The following is a 16,552-nucleotide window of genomic DNA, read 5'->3' as shown; positions in this document are numbered from 1 at the left end:
GGGGAATCTCTTCGTTTCTCTCATCTAACGTCGTTCAAACTTGGCGATGACTTTCTAAGCAAAGTCAAACAGAGCAGAGCTCAGCGCAGCTGTTTCCAGAGAAACACTGTCGGCGGAAACGCACCAGTGGTCTCCTGAGCACCTGAGCACCAGAGACAGCAAAATACTGTACCATATTCACAACAACTCAAAATGTTGACTTGTTTTCACTGTTTCAACTTCAGTGTCCCATTTGGTCCATCTTTGGTGTAAAAACAATAATCATATCCTTACACTAGTGTAAGTATCTCAAATTGACCTCTGATGACTTAAAGATTATTGAGAGTATAAAAAATGACAATCATTCAGTGTTTACGCTTTTCTGTCTTCTTAGTTCTGATAAGTTTGCATAGCTTGGTGTGAATGTCATCAGGGAAATCACGTTCTCAGGTCTGACTGCTTTGCAGACGGCTTCGGTGATCACATGTCCACCTATCTCGATCTGTGGTAGTTCGAAGATGCGCTTGCATTGTTGAGGGTTAGACCTCTGTCCTTAAATCTCTAGAAACAGATGGGGACACGACCCACCATTTGTCAATCAAAGTTAGCTTTGCTTCGAGCTCCTTCGGGCTTCACCGAAACGTAGTCCTGCATGAGACTCAATCCGGATGTTAAATGGTTGGTGCTCGGTCTAACTAGAAGCTGTACAGTAGCCTATACACTCACAGGGGCTGATGAGACCCAGGATACATCATGGGCAGAGTAACCCTAAACCAGTCCCCAACAAAAACAAACAAACCCAGAAGGAACAGAAATAAAAGTTTTCCAAAGTGAATTCTCAGTTACTTGTCAGTCATTTAAAAATGCAGTTTCTGTTACTCTTACTACAACATTCACCACAGCTGTACATAAATCATTTCTTTTTCACATGACTGTAGGTCAATTAATATGCTTACAACAGCAACGACGGGCAAAATTAAGACTTTATGTAAAAAAAAAAAAAAGAAAAAGAAAAATGAATGAATGAATAATCAGAATCAGAGTAAGAATCGGGTTTATCGGCCAAGTCAGGTCAAACAAGTCAGGGAATTTGACTCGGTTATTTTCTCCCATTGTACAGTAAATAGACAAATGACAGCTCTTATTAACATATATACTTTTTTTTAAAGTGAAAGGTGCAGCAGTATGAGGTAGACATGATTATTGAAAGGTGCATTGTTACAGCATATGATTGTGGTTATTATTATTATTGCTGCACAGTGATTGATTGATTTCTCTGAGACTCTCTGAGTGATGAGAGTTCATCAGAGCAACAGCTTGGGGGAAGAAACTGTCTCTGAGTCTGGAGGTTTTGGTGTACAGAGCTTCAACCAGACTGTGTCCTGGGTGTGAGCTGTAAACTCGTATCATTACCTGTGTCTTTTTTTTTCTTCAAAGGAGTTTTTTTTGCAGTTGTGAACTCAATGCTAGATGGAGTCACGTGGTCACAGAGCGTTCGTATGAATGGATTTGGGGCTTTTACTTGGAGTTTAAAAATTCCGAGTTTCCGCGAGACCTCAAATGCAGCACGAGTCAGGAGCGTTTTCAGTTGTCGTAAAAACGCTTCAGTCGTTGCGGGGAAACAACATTATAGAAAATGTTACTGAGTGCACAGAAAGTCAATAGAGTACATTTTTGTTTGTTTGTTTGTTTTTTTGTGTGTTTCATGATGTTGGCAGACTTTCTGATAGATATATGAAGTGTTGCTAGAACATTAAACATTCACGTTTGAATTTCTGGTTACCTGTTTGTTGAATAATCAATAAAGACATCGTTTTCCCACTTGTTAGTTATTTCCCCGTTATCCTGGTCAGCACAAATTACACCCGTTTGTTTCCTTAATGAAATTACATGTAGTGCCGTAAATGGTGTCCCTCTGCGCATGCGCGACTCAGCCACGGGTAAACATTGATGGCGTCCACATGGTTATTTTGAAAGTGAAGTAAAACGTTTCAACACAACCGAAAGAGCACAGAATGAAGGACACACCGCTGTCCAACTGCGAACGAGACTTCTTGCTGAAGGCCATCGAAGAGAGAAAGGTGAGCTCAAAGCCTCTCCTGGTGTGTGTTGTTTCTGTTTGAGACTGTTTCTCCTCCTTCCTCTCTGAATGGGATCCACGTTGATCAGAGCCAATGTTGCTCAGAAAACCCCTTAAAGGAGGTCTGGGTTGCAGCAGAAGCAGGATGCTCAGATGGGGAGGTGGGAGTGTGTTCAACAATAACCACACGTTAATGTTGAAGGTTTGATGCTCAGATTACAGATGTGATCAACACAACAACTGTAGTTTTAAACAGCAGTCAGACCATGCACTTGTGCAGCAGGTCGTGTTTAACTGACTCCTCTCTCCTCCCATCTGCTGCACACACACAGACCTCTCCTTGTTTGTTTATTTGTACATCCTTGATTCCTCTCCTTGTGTCCTGGTCTGAGTGGAGAAGGTGACAAGGAGACATAAGAGATGTCCTGTTCTCAGAGCCATTGATTAAGCATTATGTGTGATTGGTTACATTGATTTGGATTAGGGCTGTTCGATTAATCGATTTTAAATCGTAATCGCGATTATGTAATTCGAACGATGTTAAAACGTGAAACTCGTAAAATCAATTTTTCACTTTTTTTTTTTTTATCTTGTCTGCACACATATTAATGATTGATACCATATTAATGATTGATGGAAATACCTCTCAATACCTGCGCCAAGTGCCCCATCGGAGAGGCTCTTTAGTGTAGGAGGGGGCGTTGTAACATGCCACCGGGCATCCCTCAAGCCAGATGCGGGAGACCGGCTCGTGTTCCTTGCAAAAAACTTGCAAATGTGAATAGCAAATGTAATGACTGACATTACACACCTCTACCTCCTTCATGGGTTGCATTATTATTTAGCATGCAAAGACCCAGTTTAGTTTAATTAGAAAATGTCTTGTTTTATTTAATTGGAAATATAACTTACTGTATGTTTGCAAGTGCTGATTTGCTGATTTTTTTTTTTTTTTTTCAGAGATTAAACTTTATATTTTATTATATTTTTTAAAACTTTTTTTCAACTTATTTTACAGAGTTTTTCACTTTATTCATTCATTTTTGGTTTAATAAGAGCAAAGTTTGCACTTAAAGCCCAATGGGGCAAATGTTCAATAAAAAAACAGCATATTTGAAATCATTTCTTTGCCTTTTGTCAATTAACAAAATAAATCGTAATCGTAATCGAAAATCGGATTTTGAGAGAAAAAAATCGAGATTTTATTTTTGGGCAAAATCGAACAGCCCTAATTTGGATGATGTTTTCCTGACACCAAAGCTTTACTTTCTCCCTGCAGCGGCTGGATGGACGGCAGACGTACGACTACAGGAGGATAAAGATCACTTTCGGGACGGACTATGGATGCTGCTTTGTGGATTTGGGACAAACCAAGTGAGCTTCTGACCTTTTTTTTTTTTTTTTTTTTTAAACACATGCAGGGTCTATTGAGCAAGCCCCGTCTATCACGTGAGGCGTGCAGGACGCTTGTCTTCCTCCGTCACGCAGACAAGAGACTGATTATACAAAACCCCCCCCGTGTGTTTTACTATGGGAATATGATACATTTTCCGTGTTTTTGAGATCTCAGGTTACAATTTTTTATTAAAAAGTTGGCCCATCAGAATACAGTCGTATGGAAAGTTAGTAGCTTTTTAATACTGCGCTTTTATGAGTAGAAATCATTTAAAAAATCTTCTGATCTTTATGATTCTTAGAATTTGGCAAACACACCCTCCGACAACATGCACTGTTTTTCACATTGTGATCATTTATTTAACAGAAATGTAAGTAAATAGCATGAAAAATAAATCACAGGGGCAGTACTAAGTACCCCCTTACAGCTTCAACCGGTTTTATTGTTGTAACCAGGTGCTGCTAATTGTTAGTCCTTGATTAACTTGTCACCAAAATAATACAATTCCATAAGGGAAAGACATAAGCAATGGCCTCAGAAAAGCATGTCTTAAAGTGAAACACCTGCAGCGTGTAATCTTGTCATGGGCTTCTGTCACACAAGTTTGTGGCAGAAATTGAAAAAAATACTTATAGATGAATACTTTGTGGCATCTATTTCTTAAAAAAAAACAAAACAAAAGAAGATGGGCACTAGTTGCCACTTCCACGCAGAGGTCGCGGTGTGAAAACAGACTGGATCTCCCTATTTATGCCTTCTCTGACCCCACAAAGGTGTAGAACCGCCTACTCGGCGTTGGACGGGACTTGAACTCCCTCATGAGGCCTAAGCTCAGTCAAGGCTTCGCAGTTGAACTCCTCCCCTCTCTCTGGAGAGTGTAGTTTATTTTCCACACGGCTGTTGGCGTCCGGATATCCTGTCCTGGAGCTTCACTGTGGGTGTCCCTAAAGCACCGCCGTCCTGCTGCAGCTGGGTCCTCAGGCTTGTGTGTTTCTGTATCCGTCAGGGTCATGGCCCAGGTGTCGTGTGAGCTGGTGGCGCCCAAGGAGAACCGTCCCAACGAGGGAATCATGTTCTTCAACATCGAGCTGTCGCCGATGGCCTCGCCGGCGTTTGAGCAGGGAAGGTGAGGACGAGCCGACGGGCCTGCGGCTCTGAGAACGCATCGTGTGCTTTATACTTAATCATGTCCATTACTTTGATGATTGGGAAAAAAAACAAAAGGGAGAAGAAACCTGTAATTCTTTGCAGACAGGATGATGTTTTCTTTGCAACACATTCCATATAAAAGTTGTGACGATGAATCTTTAACTACGTCTTGTGGTTTGAGGCGTTGCCCTGAAAACGTGTCCTCAGCTGCACAACGGAACTGGCTTGTCGTATAAGAAACAAGGTCACCTCCTTACTAAAACTACATCACACTAACTTCTTCTGCTTTTTGGGAAATGACTGGCCTTTAATGCAAACATGCGTTTCACCGGTTAAGAAGGATCCCGTGTTTGAACTGTCTGCAGAGAGATTGATGAGAGTGATTGTAAGAATTGTTTGTAGTTTCCGAGTCGTCCCAGTCGTCCCGGTCTCGTCTGGTGTGGGTTGGTACAGGGTGGTCGGTGTGTCGGTGTGAAACGTAACCGTCCGCCGGGTTTCCATTCTGTCCAGACAATCTGAGCTGTCGGTGAAGCTGAACAGACAGCTGGAGAGATGCCTGCGGAGCTCCAAGTGCATCGATACGGAGTCTCTGTGCGTGGTGTCTGGAGAGAAGGTGAGACACACACACACACACACACACACACACACACACCCGCACACCCGCACGCACACCCGCACACACACCCGCAAGACAAACAGCTGCACTCTGATGGTGTGTTTGTTTATTTATTAGGATTCCCCATTAGCCATCACTCCGTTGTGGGAATAATACTTCCTGGGTCCTCACACAGGACACAATTATATACATAATAAAAAGATACAGAATAACAATAAAGTATAGAATTACATGGTAGTAACTAGGAATGGGTGATAATTTACCGTTCACGATATACCGTCAAAACCGCCAAATACCGTTTTTTGTGTAAAGCGAAGACAGCGTTAAATCAACGCACAACGTACGTGAAGGATGGAAGGATGGATGGATGGATAGATAGATATGAGCCTGAAAGAAAGAAATGAGCCAGAAAGAAAGAAAGATTCCAGTTGATACGTGTTTGTGTAACAAACATGTAGATCTGAGTCATTACAGTTTTGCAGTACAGGTGGACTAATTTAATTGGTTTTTATTAATTCAATTTAATTGGTGTAGTTTAGTAGCATTTAGTATTCTTTTAGAGCAGTGTTTTGGGGGCTCCAAAGACTGAATGTGGTGATAGATTTATAGTTAAAAAGATGGAGTTGAATTGGTATTTTTTTTATCGTCATTTTTATCGTTATCGGGATAAATGCCAGAAATGATCGTGATACATTTTTTATTCCATACCGCCCAGCCCTAGTAGTAACATTGAAAAAACTACAATATTAAAATAATTTACCACAGTGTCGACTACTAATTACAATTGGAAACGATTGTTAAAACCTGTTTTCAACTCAATGCCTAGGCTCATGAAACCAAAAAACAACAAAAACAAAAGCTTATGCTTACACATCTATGTGTGTGGTCAGGTGTGGCAGATCCGAGTGGACGTCCACACGCTGAATAATGAAGGGAACCTGATGGATGCCGCCAGCCTCGCCGCCATCACGGCTCTGTGCCACTTCAGGCGGCCCGACGTCGGCGTCCAGGGAGACGAGGTCACAGTGGTGAGTGGGCGCCGTCTCAACGCCGTGTTTTCACGTCGGCGTTGACTCACCCAGCCCGTGGCTTGTGTTTCTGTCATCAGTACAGCTCGGAGGAGAGAGATCCCATTCCTCTGAGCATCTACCACATGCCCATCAGCGTCAGCTTCGCCTTCTTCCAACAAGGGTACGCTGCAATGGACCCAAACACAGTCCTGCACACCCATATCCCACCTGTGGGGCAGCGGTAGAGCTTCCCTTCAGGGGTCGAGTCAAGTGATATTCTGCTCTGATTTGGGGGGTCAGTTGTGTCATGTGACTTCGTACTGTCTGCAGGACGTACCTGCTGGTGGACCCGTCGGAGCGCGAGGAGCGAGTGATGGACGGCTTGTTGATGATCGCCATGAACAAGCACAGAGAGATCTGCTCCATCCAGTCCAGCGGAGGCATCATGCTGCTTAAAGAGCAGGTGGGGAGACGCCACGCGTTAACGTCCGATCGCTTTACTGGCGGTTGTGCTTAGTGATGCACCGATTGTTCGGTAACCGAAATTGTTCGGCCGAAAATAGCAAAAAAACACTTTCGGTGTTCGGTGGAATAAGTGGGGAAAAAACCGAACAATTAATAACGGCGTTGTAAAATAAGGAAATAGACTGGCCGCTCCGTCCCGTAGCGTTGCGCACTACATAAATCGTTGGCCAACCAAAAACTAACCCCATAAGAATTTTACCATTAACCATTTACCATTTAACATTCACCAGGAGGTGGAACCAAAACAACATAATGCTGGGAAATTAAAAAATGTTCAGTTTTTTATGTTCAATAAATATGTTCTAACTTGTAATTTTTTAAAAGATTTTTTTCTTTGAAAAACATGCCTAAATCAAATGTATTTGATTTATGCAATGGTGAAAAAATTGGCAAAATAAATGAAAAACTGCTGAAGAACTATGTTCGGTATTGTTCGGTATTCGGCCAAGTGTTTATTATTAGTTTCGGTTTCGGCCACAAATTTTCATTTCGGTGCATCACTATTTGTGCTCCCAAGTCTGTGTTTTTGTAAAATGTTAGTGTTTATTTTTAAAATATAACTGACCGTGCAGCAAAAGCAATTTAACACTATTTTTAACAAATACATAGCACATCAAACGAACAGGAAGAGGCTCTGCTTTCATCATTCAGAGAGCGTTTCCACCTGAGCAGCAGCTGAGCGCTGCTGGCCCAGATATTTCATACTTGACGAAACCCTGGAAGTTCTGACAGAACCCGCTCCAGCACGGAAACGCATGATAGAGATGACCGATTGTGAGAGTTGATCCCTCAGACCGCTATGGGAGACCCCACAAGTCCAAGTTGAGCCGTTACAGTTGTTACCGAAGGACAAAGGTGAAGGTCCTGCAGCGACCGCCAGAGTCTCCGGATGTCCTTGTTCGCCAGCCCCTTTGGGGAGATCATGCAAGATTCATGCGGTTAATGCAAAATGGTCAGATAAGGCTCAGAACCTGGAGGGACTTTGCCAAGAGGACTGGGCACGTGTGCCAGCAGAGAGAATTAGGGTCGTTGCTGACGATGCTGATGCTAAAGGAGGGAATTCACTGTTAAGAACTAAGTGTGTGCACACTTGAACAGGAGTTGTTTCTTCTCTTGCCTTTCTTGACTTGTTTTGACGATCATGTCTTCAGTCGTGCTCTACAGTTGGATTTAGGGGTGGGTATTGGGAAGGACCTCACGATACGATACGCATCACGATACTTGAGCCACGATACGATACAAATTGCGATATCCCGATTATGCGATATATCCCGATATATCGCAATATTCTACATAGTTCACCGAAAAATTTAAAAATGCATTACACATCTTAAAATCCAAGTTGTATATATGTACATCTGATGATAGTGATAATGCATTGGACAGACTGAGTCAAAACAATGTAATTCAAACTTTCCATTTTAATTATGCAACATATTTGCATGAAAAAACACACTGAAACACAATGAAAAGTGCAGTGTTTGCATTATTCTTAGATACAAAATACTCAAAATAAAATGCAGTGTCTCACCCACACTGAAATCACAAAAAGTGCAGCTAGGGGTGGGCAAAAATATTGATACGGCAATATATCGCGATACATACATTGAATATCGATATCGTATCGGGAGACTATGTATCGCGATATATTGCCGTATCAATATTTTTGCCCACCCCTAGTTGGATTTGCATATGCAAACGTTTGGGCACAAGTGTAGTATCTCCAAGAAACATTCAACCTAAACATTGTTAGTGGAGCAATCATCCCACCCCTGAACAGAAACCATAATTATTATTTTTTCTTTTAAATCTTTGTCATTAAAGGTGATGAGGTGCAGTAAAGTAGCCAGCGTCAAGGTGTCTGAAATCACAGAGCTCATCAGCAAAGCGCTTTTGAACGACAAGACTGCCAGGTGAGTGGCGGAGCCCATGGCCCACGGCTCTTTTTATTTATTTATTTTTTTTCAGGTGAAATAATACATTTTGAATTTTCCAGGAAAGCAGGCGGGAGGTGCGGTTTTGCAGAGTCCATGCCTCAGGAGCGAATCACAGCCCTCAAAACGGACGATACGGCGGTGGAGATGACAGACGCGACCGAAAGAGCCGATGGCATCGTGCAGAGGGCGGACACTTCTCCTCCAGCGTATCCTGGTCTGAGCTCCACAGACGGATGAAAATGTTTCCATTTCTGTTGGTTGGTCTCCTTGACCCGTCTCCCACCAGGGTAACTTCACCGCTGCTCCCGGTCCCAGGGGTCGGCCAGGTGGGGCAGAGTGTGCAGAACACCTGGGGACTGGAGGACGACGAGGAAGAGGAGGAGGAGGAGGAGGAGGAGGAGGAGGAAGAAGACGACAGTGAAGACGTGATAGCGATGGATGACGAACAACAGACAAAGGATGACACCAGAGAAGGTTTTTACTTTAGTATTCATCTTAATTTAGATTGAAGAGGAACAGAGTTATCTATACATGAGAGTGAATTTGATTGTCTTACAGGGGATGTGGTGGAGATATCGGACAGCGAGGAGGAGGAGGTGGTGATACTGCAACCAGAGACGGCGAAGAAAGAAAAGTAGGATATGAATATAATAATGTGATCCCATGTTGAGGAAGAAAAACATAAATGTGTTTCATAAACATGTTCTGGTTCTCTGGAAAGCGCCTGGAGACAACTTCTGTTGTAATAGATGCTATATTAATAAAATGTAATTGAATTAAACAAATGCCACAGAACTTCACTGCACTGAGATTCCTTCACAATGATGTTAAGTCATAATGTCAAACAGAAAGTAAGTATTTGAAGTTTATACATGTAAAAGTAGTTCTTAATGTTACAAAATCAGGGGTAGTACTTGGCTTTTCAAACATTGTTCTGCATTTGGCTTAATTTTTGTTCGATGAATGATGAAAACATGTCTAATGTGTATCATCCGGCAATGAATTTTCTTCATTTTAATAACTAGTGATGAACAGATGATTTTATGTATGTGTTTATATATATCTGTGTGGTTTTTTATATATATATATATATATCTGTGTATGTATATGCGTATGTATGTATTTATCCGTATGTGTGAAGCCTTGGAATTGAAACAAGTCTTTTTTTTTTCTTCTTTTTCCCTTTTTTATTTAGAAATACAGGGCTCAGTTCCAACCAGAAGGGGGCAGCAACGTCCAAGAAAAGGCAGAAAAAATGAGGAAAAGTGTGGAAGCCAGCCGACTTGACAGCTGACTGTTGCTTTGTAAAATGGAAAAAAAAAGTTTTGTTTGTTTTTTTTACCAAAAATATGTAAAAACAACCCAATAAAGACATTTTTACATGCAAAGTTTTGAATGCATGAATCATAGTGTACATTTCATCTTGTCTAACTGTTCAACAACGTGAAAATAGTTATGGCATTAGTTTTCTTCAATATACAAGAATAATAAGCGGCTCATTTGAGCTGCATGGACACGTGAGGTTAATCATTTGATCAACAAGCTGTAGGTAATTATCAGAAAAAGACAGGTTCTACCGAGATTTGAACTCGGATCGCTGGATTCAGAGTCCAGAGTGCTAACCATTACACCATAGAACCGGCTGCGCTGACGCTCGGCCACGTGCTATCTTAATTAGCCCACAACTTCTCTGTGTCGCATGTCGGTAAGTTTGAAATTAAAACCTCAGAGTACGTGATTTTTAGTTTTCAACACGTACATTGCTGGCATGTCAATGTTTTTGTTTAGTTTTGGTTTAGTTTGGCCAAAATGTTGTTTGAAGAGGTCATATCGCATTAAGAAGAGGAGAGACTAAAAAACGGGAGCCAAGTAATCGTGCAAGTTGCTTGAAATACGGAATTGTTACGTAATCGGTTATTAAAAGTTGTTGATGTCGTAATCTACAGGTGAAGGTCGGAAAATTTGAATATATTGCAAAACTTCATTCATTTCAGTAAATTGAACTAAAGGTGAAACAAATATATTACTTACCACTACATGCAAAGTGAGATATTTATTTGTTATTTTAATGACTATGGCTCACAGTTTATGAAAACCCCAAATAAAAAATCTCAAAAAATTAGAATATTTTAGGAAATCAAAAAAATCATTCATCAAAATTACTATGGCCATGCTCAGGTTCAGGCATGCACATTCAATGCTATTAAAGCACTTTAAACTTTAAATCAAAGCATTATGTTTTTTCAAATAAAAATATATACATTTCTATGCATTTTAGACATTTTGGGGATGTCCCTTTTTTGGCGCTGGCAGGCGTCCCTTATTTCTATTTCTGAAAGGTGGCAACCCCAAAAATAGTTTGCGTTGCACGGTTCAACGCAAACTATTTTTTTTTTCTTTATTAGAATATTCAGAGACCTTCTATGAGACGAAATGATACGAACTCCAGACGGCCAAGGATGGCTGCACACTAAAGAGCTGCTGTGGCGGAATCCTTGAAATGCGGAGCAGAAGCAAAACAAATTCCTTTAGTCCATTTTCACATGCTCTATTACTCATTTCATTGGAAGTGATTTTTGCATTCAAAAATAGGCCTACCCCGGTGTGTGGTTTCAGCCCTGCAGCACCTCAACCAGGAGTTGTGTAACTGACTTCATGTTCATGCAAAGAAAGCCACAGAAATAAGTAGGGTCATTTGTAATTTATTTACAGTATTCCAAAACAGGGACAGTGCACAAAAAAGACATTAATCTTGTACAAGAGAATATGCATTGTGCCAGGTTGTATCAGCTGTCTATTTTCCACCTGTAGTCCCTGGGCGGGTTGATGGAATACTACATAAAAATGATTATAGAAGAAATAAGTAAAAGAGCAGAACAAAGCAAAGAGACAATTACAAATGCAAAGAAAGCCACAGAAATAAGCAGGGTGACATTAATTTTGCAGCCATGCCGTTAATTCAAGGTTTACATCTTACGGTATAACCAGATATGATGTTTAGCAAAGGAGAATTTTCACATTAGTGGCATTCATGAAATAATCCAAGGTCAACGTGGTCAAATGATCCAAGTTTTCACTGTGTTTTCACTTGGGATTTCAAACAGATTATATGATTCAGATATTTTAGATTTTGTGTTTCCATTGCTGTCACACTCACACAGGACTGTTGTAGCAACCCTACGCTGTGCATGTGGTTGAAATTCCTTTGTCACACCAAAAAAACAACCAAACAAAACCCTTCCTGGTTTGCACAGCCTCACACCCCTCAGTGGCCAGCGCCAGGCCATGGAGCTACGATTTGATTGGCCGACACTTGCACGAATGCTTGAAGATTTGTTGTATATGCAGACAGTGGGAATAAACGAGAAGAAAAGACTCTGACTCAAAGGGGACAGAGATGGCTGAACGTCATCTCCACTGATATCATGCAAAATCAAATCAATACCCACGCCCACTTTGCCGTTTTGGCCTCGTAAAAAGTCTCAGAAATAAATAAACATAGTTAACAAACTTAAATATAGCTTGAATTTACGTGCTCCAGCATGTTGTTGGACTTGGACTCAAATGATGCATCTTTCTCCCCTAGGGGTTGTGTTCAAGTGCCTATGGATCAGTAACGAACTGACTTTTTCTGGCTTTGAACCAACATCATGTCAAGTTAACATGGAACGATGCCCATCCTTACTGACATGTGTTATGTAAAAGGAAAGATCACTCAACATTAGAACCCATAAAATAATTTAATAGCTCGCAGAGTTGCTATGAGCGCCATGTTACCCTAAATATATCTTCACATGCAATTGTAAAGGGGCTTTCATACTGTAATATTGGCGGGTAGCTGAGTGTACATCATAAACCATTCGAGCACATTTAGAAGGGGTTTAATTTATTTTTCCTGTTGAGAAACCATAATTTTATGATCATAAGTGCTTAATAGCGGTTAATGGGCACAGTTTTGAAGGCAACGCTCCTAAGGCCAAAAGCAAGACAGACTTAACCTTGCTGTGGCAAGGAAATGTACTCATTGTCTTTTGTCTCTCACATCCTTCGAGCCAAGAACATTTCAGAGCCGTGAGTTATACAACCTGTTTGAGAAGTAATGACTACTGACTTCAAAGGCATTAAGAAAAACCTAAAGCTAATTTCATTTATTATGCAGAAAAACAGAACAGTGTGATTACATAATACATGGATCCCAACATACACACATATGGCATCCCATCACTTTTTGATAAAAAAAACTTTCATGCTCCAACATGTGAGATCAGAAGATAGAAAAATGTCTGAATTGCCTGAATCTGAAACCACACCTGGTTGATACAGATGAAACATGTAAATCAAGGAGACTACTACTGTCATTTAACACTGACACTTTTATCCAAAGCAACTTATAGAGAGAACAACACAAGCAGGAAATACCATAGGAAGATCCAGCTGGATAAATGCTGGTCAGACTGCTGAGAGTCCAGTTGGACACAAGTGCTGTCATGCCAGTGCTACAGGATTTATTTTTTGTGTCCCCTTCCTGCCAACACAACAGTCCCTTCATACAAGAAAACTAAATCTTAAAAGACACCATTTTGACATAAGTGCATGCAGCTTTCTCAGTGCTGAGTCGTGCAAAGATCTGGACAACTCTTCTGACTAATTCTGATGAGCAGAAAAGTTTACTAGATGCAGAAATGAGTCTTTAGCCTGCTCCTAAAAGTAGGTACAGTCCCTGCAGATCGGACAGAGTTTGGTAGGTCGTTCCACCATCGGGGAACAACGGAGGAGAAGAGTCTAGCTACTGATTTCATGCCACGTCGCGCTGGAAGGACCAGGCGTCTTTCACTGATTGGGCGTAGCTGTTGAGAGGGAGTGTATCTCTGGATTTTTTTCAATTCAATTCAATTTTATTTCTATAGCGTCTATTTCAACAGAAGTTGTCTCTAGGCGCTTTGCAGAGAACCAGAACATGACCCCCGAGCAAAAACACAACATATTGGATGAAGGAGTAAAGGTAGGGAGGAGCTGTTTGGGTGATTGTTGGAGGAGCCCGAAGCAGAGCTTTGAACTTGATGGGCGCTGCAATTGACTGATTTATTGGTCACATGTCACCCTAAGCTATGAATGTTCTTCTGTGACCGTAAATACTTGGTTTCAAGCACAAAATGACTAATCGGAACAACATGTGGCAATTTGCCATTTTCCCCAGCTATGTGCTTAAGCTTGTGCTGGTGACAATTAAGACAGATTTATGAGCTTCAACAATGTTTACAATTCAAACCACACTAGTCTGTGGTGAGTGGAAAAATACACCCAGCATAAAAAGAGAGAAAAAGTATTGAGTGAAAATTTGTCCAGGATTTAAGCTTCTTAGTGGGCCGCACTTCATAACTCTGTTTTCCTCTAATGTCCCTTTGAGGTTGATGGTTTAACCTAATCCCATCCCTCATCACCTCAGGTATACTTGTGCTTTAATGCCAAACAGCAAAGTTCAGCATCAGTTAGATTTACCAGGCTACTGTTTTGGTTTTATTCTTACCATAACTCATATGGAAAAAGGCACTTATTGCAGTGCAGTAGATGAGAAAGAGCTGTGCCCATTTCCTGATTGTTCAGTTGCTGTGAGATGAAGGAGAGGGAACTGTGTGGGAATAAGTTCTTTTTGGGAAATAACATCCTATCTCTATTGCTCACATTTTAGGAAAGCATATAATCATAAGAATTGAACACAAATGTTTGGAAAAGGGTGGAATGCCTTCACCAGGTTCTGGGTCTGGTCCTGCGTCAAGGGGAGCATGAGTGAAGGAAGAATGGAGCATGAGATGGACAGGAAGACCGATGCAACATCTGCAGTTAGAAGACTGTACTGTTCTGTTGTGGTGAGGAGAGAGCTGAAGCTCTCTAGGTTTTCAGTTTAACGGCTGATCTTTGTTCCTACCCTTAACTATGGTCACAAACAGTCAACAGTGACCAAAATATAAAGGATAAAAGCAGCAGCAGGGACTCCTTCTTAGCTACCGGGTGAGAGGTTCAGTCATCAGGGAAGAACTGGGAGTAGAGTTGCTGCTCCTCCAAACCCAGAACAGCCAGCTGACTTTGTGCAGACACCTTGTAAAGATACTCTCTGGATGCTTCTTTGGGAGGGTGTTTCAAGCGTCTCCAACCAGGGGGATTATATCTCCTGGCTGGCCGGGTGACGCCTCAGCATCCCCTAGAAGAGCTGGAGGAGGTGAACACATCTTTCTTGTATTTGCCTCTTCAATTTTTTTTTTTAGATTTATTTATTTGCACATTTTTGAAAGAAGAAAAGAAAAATATACAATGGAATGCGTTTAGAGAGAAAAAAACAAAAAAAAACAACAACGTGAAAGAAATTGTGCTGGAGAGGTCAGAAACCTGAGGGCTTATGGAGTGGCCTCCCCTCTATGATACACTTCAGACAGGAAAACAAAAAATACTTTAGAAAAAAAAACACAAGATGATTAAATAATAGTTAAAACAGACATCATAAAAAAATATGATAAAAGGAGCAGAATGTAGCATAGACCAAAACAAAGAGCATCTGGATATATAGTATATACAGTGTACAGTGTACTTGTACATGTAGAGACACACAAGCTACAGCAGACGTTGATGGTACTGGGTCAGCAGCTCTTTACATCTCAGCTATGAGTTTGTTTTTTAATCTTTTTTTGAAAACAAGGAGGGACGGAGTGCTAGGTACTAGGTTAGAGATGTTATTCCCCCGGGCCGACCCCTCTGTATTTAATATTACATTGCCCTCTAATGGTGCGACATCGAGGTGGATGGAGATGAGATGCTAATCTAGTTGGATAACTGTGAATATTGAATTTTATACAAAAGTATTGTTGGAAGTGGCGTGGTAGTAACTGGTTAAATACAGAATTTTGTAAATAAAAATAGAGATTTGCATTTTATTGATATCAAAAATATTTACAATCTTGAGTTTAGAAAAAAGGGGAACAGATGGGGCCTGGAAATCTGTCCTCGTGACTGTTCTAACAAATCTTTTTTTAAGTAAATAAAGTTTGTTGGAGATATGGAGTTCATAAAGAGTTCATAAAGACCTGAATGACCTGTCTTTATGTTATCTTAAAGATCCAACACTCAAGAACACGTCACTCTCAGAACGTAGGCTTGCTTAACCCACCCCGAGTATCCAATTAAGAATAGGAGGCAGAGCTTTGAGCTTGAATGCTGTGGAACCAGCTGTGGAACCAGCTGGATACCAGATGCTGACACCTCCTCTGCTGTTAAGAGCAAACTTAAAACTTTCTTTTTGGATGATGATTATAATGACTTTATGACTGATATTATGTGATATTGTTTTCATATCCTCTTTTCTATGTTTTCATAGTTTGTGCTGCTTATATAAATTTAATTTTTCAAATATTACTGTTTATTTTTTATTTGAATGTGTAAATATTTGTCTCTAAAGGAGAGGGCTTCATACAATACAATGCATTCATAATTTTACGTACAATTTATTTTCTGATTTGCTGCAAAATCAGTATCCTGGCTCTGGGGGCTGGATTATATTGTAAAATGGAGGGTTAAACGCAGGAAGTCCCCTCAGTAGTGGGGGTCTGTGAAGTCCAGCCACAGAGAAAAGAGATAAAGTGTTTTAAAACAAATTCCTGCACTTTTATACCATCTGACTTATGAGTGTAGAAATCACCCACATTAGTCCTGGTCAGACTGAGGATGGAAACTAAAAATGTATCAAGAAGACCAGAGCATGGATAGATAATCAAATAAATGTCCTAAAATTACTGAACAGAAGTTATATTTTATTCAAACAATATGTAGCCAAACATAATTGTGCTGCAAGATGCTACAACTGTCCGTCGA

At 40.7% G+C, this 16,552-nt stretch overlaps 1 protein-coding gene and 1 non-coding gene across 2 annotated transcripts; one reads left to right on the top strand and one right to left on the bottom strand.

The window, feature by feature from the left end:
* Positions 1 to 1,879: 1,879 nt before the first annotated feature.
* exosc9 (exosome component 9) lies at positions 1,880 to 10,073 on the top strand. Its single transcript, XM_061733107.1, has 12 exons — positions 1,880 to 2,060; positions 3,339 to 3,433; positions 4,462 to 4,581; positions 5,115 to 5,217; positions 6,111 to 6,248; positions 6,329 to 6,411; positions 6,561 to 6,693; positions 8,580 to 8,668; positions 8,752 to 8,898; positions 8,979 to 9,166; positions 9,251 to 9,326; positions 9,888 to 10,073. Exons 1-12 carry the CDS (start codon positions 1,995 to 1,997, stop codon positions 9,949 to 9,951), a joined length of 1,302 nt encoding a protein of 433 aa, XP_061589091.1. The 5' UTR covers positions 1,880 to 1,994; the 3' UTR covers positions 9,952 to 10,073.
* Positions 10,074 to 10,260: 187 nt separating this feature from the next.
* Positions 10,261 to 10,332, bottom strand: trnaq-cug (transfer RNA glutamine (anticodon CUG)). Its single transcript has one exon. It is a non-coding gene; the product is annotated as a tRNA-Gln (tRNA).
* Between the last annotated feature and the right edge of the window lie 6,220 nt (positions 10,333 to 16,552).

This window comes from Cololabis saira, chromosome 1 (assembly GCF_033807715.1).
Source record: "Cololabis saira isolate AMF1-May2022 chromosome 1, fColSai1.1, whole genome shotgun sequence".
Lineage (NCBI taxonomy): Eukaryota > Metazoa > Chordata > Actinopteri > Beloniformes > Belonidae > Cololabis > Cololabis saira.
This window is presented reverse-complemented; position numbering and strand designations above follow the sequence as displayed.